At 37.0% G+C, this 4,596-nt stretch overlaps 1 protein-coding gene across 3 annotated transcripts in view; it reads right to left on the bottom strand.

Annotated features, from left to right (window-relative positions):
• Positions 1-1,181: 1,181 nt before the first annotated feature.
• Kdelr2 (KDEL endoplasmic reticulum protein retention receptor 2) overlaps positions 1,182-4,596 on the bottom strand; it is a 16,990-nt gene continuing 13,575 nt past the window's right edge. For 2 of the 3 annotated variants that reach the window (XM_048785329.1, XM_048785327.1), the window contains exon 5: positions 3,899-4,195. In XM_048785329.1, the coding sequence (XP_048641286.1) occupies positions 4,155-4,195 (41 nt within the window). In that variant the 3' untranslated portion in view covers positions 3,899-4,154. Of the gene's footprint in view, positions 3,177-3,898; positions 4,196-4,596 lie in introns of those variants that run through there. The other variant, XM_015501922.2, reaches the window with a different exon arrangement.

The following is a 4,596-nucleotide window of genomic DNA, read 5'->3' as shown; positions in this document are numbered from 1 at the left end:
CTCAGTGAGGCCCTATGCAACTTAGACTCTTTTTAAAGAATTCAAAATTTTTTTAAAAAAGGGAATGGAGATAGAGCTCAGTGGTAAAGCAGTGGTTTGATTCCCGATACTGGAAATAGAAAAACAAACAAACAAAAAATCTATACTATAAAAAGATTTAACACAGACAGGTGGGGAAACCCATCCCAGAGTTCAGGTTCCCTGGAAATTCCACGTATGACTGACCCCTAAAGAGAAGAAAGAGCAAAATCTTCTTGAAGCCCCAATCCATTCACCATTTAACCTGAGGGGCCATTTGGGAAGGCACCAAGAGTCAACTACTCCTCATCTATTCCTCTCTGACAAGTATTTTGAGCAGAATTGACCAGTGTCATTAACTGGACAGGAAAGGCTCTTCCAGTACCAGTTATCAGCCAGCTTTGGGGGGTGCTATCTCTAAAGAATAGGAAAGGAAAGAGGGTCTTGGAAGTGATTTATATGTACCAAGCTTGGTTTTGTGAGCTTGACCAACAGGGGCTTTTTGTTGTTAAATTTGTTCTTTTTAGATATACATGACAGTAGAGCTGACATTATATATACATGGAGTATAACTTATTAGGATCTCATTCTTGTGGTTGTATGATGGGAAGTTACACTGATGGTGTATTCATATATGAACATAGGAAGGTTATCGCCGATTCATTCTACTCTTTCCTTTTCCCATCCCCCCCTTCCTTCATTCCCCTTTGTCTAATCCATTCTTCCCTCCCCCATCCCAAAACAGGGGCTCTTTTCAGCCTCATAGAAAGCCTGTGGCAGTAATTTTCCACGTAACAGGAGAACAAGACTCTTGAGATTCCATGCCCAGAGAGCTGCAAGTGCATTAACACAAATCTAATCCCAAAGCTCATGCTTTTCTTATTTACAGTTCCCACAAAGCACTATGATTTCTATCAAACTTATTTCTCTACCTCCGCTCTCGGAAGAATGTAAGGCAGCAGGAAACATGATTCAAACACTCCTACTGAACTGGATAGGAATGGATCGGTGTCCATGAGTTTTAACAGTTATCACCTCACACACACATAGGCCAAGAGTGTAACTCAGTGGTAAAGTACTCGCTTAGCGTGGGCCAAAGCTCTGGGTTCCATCCCCAATACTACAAAAAGAAACAAAGAAAATACACACATAAAACACCTCAATGAAAAATACTAATTACCTGATAACCTTTATTCAAGAAGTGAAAGAAAACAGTGCTTCATAAGGCGTGTCAGACAAGGAAAGGCCTTTGTTTCCAACACATGAGGACTTGGCCCAGTCCCGCACTCCAGCTCAAGCACCATCCTTAATAAAATGTCATCCTGATTCACCATAAAATGGGGTGACATCTTAGCCAATTTGATATTTACTTAGGAATAAGGATCTCAGGAGGCTTTGACATGTTGAGGTTCCAGATCTTGTCCTGTGCTTGGTGCTTGTTCTGTGCATCCCAGCTTATCCGATTTGCATGCGCAAAGACAGGAATTGGCCCCACCCACCCCACCCCACCCCAAGTCTGAGCAGCAAGCAGTCTGCTTGACCTACTGCCACTCAATGTCCCACCTTTCCTCCTTACTCTCAGAATTATCCCAAGGAGGATGAAAACAGAACACAGCCATTAAACCAAGATTAGGATGCTGGGAAGACAGGTAGACTGCTACACAAAGCAAAAAATATGAAGCAAGAGGGGAAAATAAAATGAGGGTTAAACTATGCAATTATACTGCCAATTTAGAAAGACATTATAATCCACACTAAATGAACATACAACTCATCCAGCTCCCTTCCTCCACAAGACATTTTAATGCAGGAAGCAAAATACTACATCCTCCTTGTAGTAAGCACTGTTAGTATTCAACACTTTCATACTGATGGGGCATCATATAAAAACAAAGTCATATACTTTTGCATAAATCAATAAAAAGTCAATATAATGGCAAAATCAGAAAGAAAAATTCTAGTTTCTCCACAAAATACAGAAAGATTTAAGATTGTTAAGTGAAATGTTTGCTGCCAAATTAAAAACAAATCATCCCAATATAGGATGTTCAAAAGCCTAATTCATAAAAAAGACAAATTTATTCTGTATTTAATAAAATGTTTATTTGGGATAACATAAGTCATGCAAGAGCTCAGTTTAAAAAAAAAAAAAAAGAATATAAGGAATGGTAATTGGTATTGTCAATTTAAAAAAATTGTAAATCACTTTACCACCCAAGAGTGATAGGAAAAACCGTTTGAATCTGAGCAAGGACATGGTTGTGGCAATCTTTTGGGAACTGCTGAGAGATAACAAATTGTGTTCTGTTCCTCAGAGGAATAGAGTCTCATATCTAAAGTAATCATTACAGTCCCTCCCATCACACACCGGGAGGGCAAGCAGTCCAGAGCCCCTGCCCATTAATTCTTCGGTTCTCTTGGGATAGTCCCAAACTGAGACTAACAGTCTTAGGGGAGGAGGGCAGGCACCTTTGGTGACTCTTAGTTGACACCCCATCTACATTCAGAACTTTAAAATTTGGTTCTGAAAGACTTGCAAGTCACCATCACTAACCTTAAATATAGTGTTGTGATGTCCACAGAAGGATTTCCACGGCTGGCAGAAATAAATTTGGACAGATAAACAAAATTCAACATAGTGTCTCAGATTTCAAACAAAAATAACTCATCTTTTTGGCAAAAAATAAATATAGTGGAATGCAAGTTTGATAGATGTTAGAATAGATAATCTACCAACTGCCAAGGAGTACGATTTCATTGCAGACACAATCAACAATTTCCAAGAATTTTTAAAAATAAAAAAGTTTGCACTTATTCCTCACAAAAAATCATCACTTTTGGAACTATCCCAATTAAACTACACACTGAATTTATTAATACAGCATTAAGTTTCTTTGTGTAAAAAAATCTTTGTACATAGTAATAAAAAAAGATAAGGCAAGATGCATTAAACAGAAACCTTCTGGTTCTTTTCCTCTGCTTTCTTACAGAGCCACTGATGACTGTCTGCAACAAAAGAGTTAAGTTTCTGATTTTCCGCATCAAGCATCTCATGCCTTTGCTGTGGTTAAGAATTCTGTCCACGCACCCTGAAGGACAGAGGCTGCTGATGGTCTTTGGCACTTACGCTGGCAAACTGAGCTTCTTTCCCTTGAGTACTAGAATTGTAAATAGAGGAAGAGAAAATGTTACTGATATTGACAACCTCAGTTTCCTTTTTCTCATGCTTAGAAGGCTGTCATACACAAGATTCTACCCAGTAAATACAAGGATATAAACAATTACATTAAAAAAATATAAATTCAACTAAAAGCACCACCAAATTTACATCTACTCTTTGTTATGATTTCCCCCCCACATCAACATATATTAAATATGACTTATGAAAGGGGTCTTGAAATTTTGGATATTAAAGTTGGCTGTAGTGGCACATGCTTTTGGGAGGCTGAGGCAGGAAGATGCCAAGTTTGAGGCATCTTAGCAAGAACCTCAGCAACTTAGTAAGACTCTATCTCAAAATAAAAAGTAAAAAGGGCTAGGGATGTAGCTCAGTGGTAGAGTGCCCATAGGTTCAATCCTCACTACCCTCCTACACACACACACACACACACACACACACACACACACGATAAATATGTTCCTTTAGGGAGCAAGTCTACCATGAGGAATGTTACTATACAGCAAGGATACTTAGGTTGGAATCTGTGGTTATAGCTTTAGGTACTCCTGAATTCCCCACAACAATACACATGAATTTGTGTACATATGTATAAATATATACTTTTTATGAGCAAGGACCATAGTTTTCATCAGATATTTGTAAAGTTCACATATTTTATATTCATGCAAACATGAAACTATAAATGTACATATAAGGAGGTTGATTTAAGCACAGAATTTTAATAGCAGCAAATTAAAAAAATAAATTATAGTATATACAACACATAATGAAAGTCTATATGGATAATTTCTATTTATTGCATGAAAAAAATGTGACTTGGGAAAAAAGCAGATCACAGAATAGTAAATATAGTTTAAATGAAGTGTCTGTATACACTCAAGAAATATCTGGAGCTGGGGATGTGGCTCAAGCGGTAGCGCGCTCGCCTGGCATGCGTGTGGCCCGGGTTCGATCCTCAGCACCACATACAAACAAAGATGTTGTGTCTGCCGAAAACTAAAAAATAAATATTTAAAAAAAAAAAAAATTCTCTCTCTCGCTCTCTCTTTAAAAAAAAAAAAAAGAAAGAAATATCTGGAATTATGATTATTGAAACGTTAATCAAAGATCTCAATTTTTCAATTCTGAAAATATTTCAATGAAATTGACACAGGCACATTAAAATAAACTGGAATAACAATATGGAACTTATATATTAATGTCACATATTACAGTTGTTATATTATCTTTGCTATATGATTATGTTATGTCTTATATAATTATGTATTATATGTTTTTATCTCAGACAATGGGACAAAATGGGTTAACAGTGATTATCTCTTAGGGGTAGGATCTTGATGACCATCTTTTGAAATTAATTCTGATTTGAATCTTTCATAATGAAAATGTGCCATTTC

The sequence above is a fragment of the Marmota marmota genome, unplaced genomic scaffold, assembly GCF_001458135.2.
Source record: "Marmota marmota marmota unplaced genomic scaffold, marMar, whole genome shotgun sequence".
Classification (NCBI taxonomy): domain Eukaryota; kingdom Metazoa; phylum Chordata; class Mammalia; order Rodentia; family Sciuridae; genus Marmota; species Marmota marmota.
This window is presented reverse-complemented; position numbering and strand designations above follow the sequence as displayed.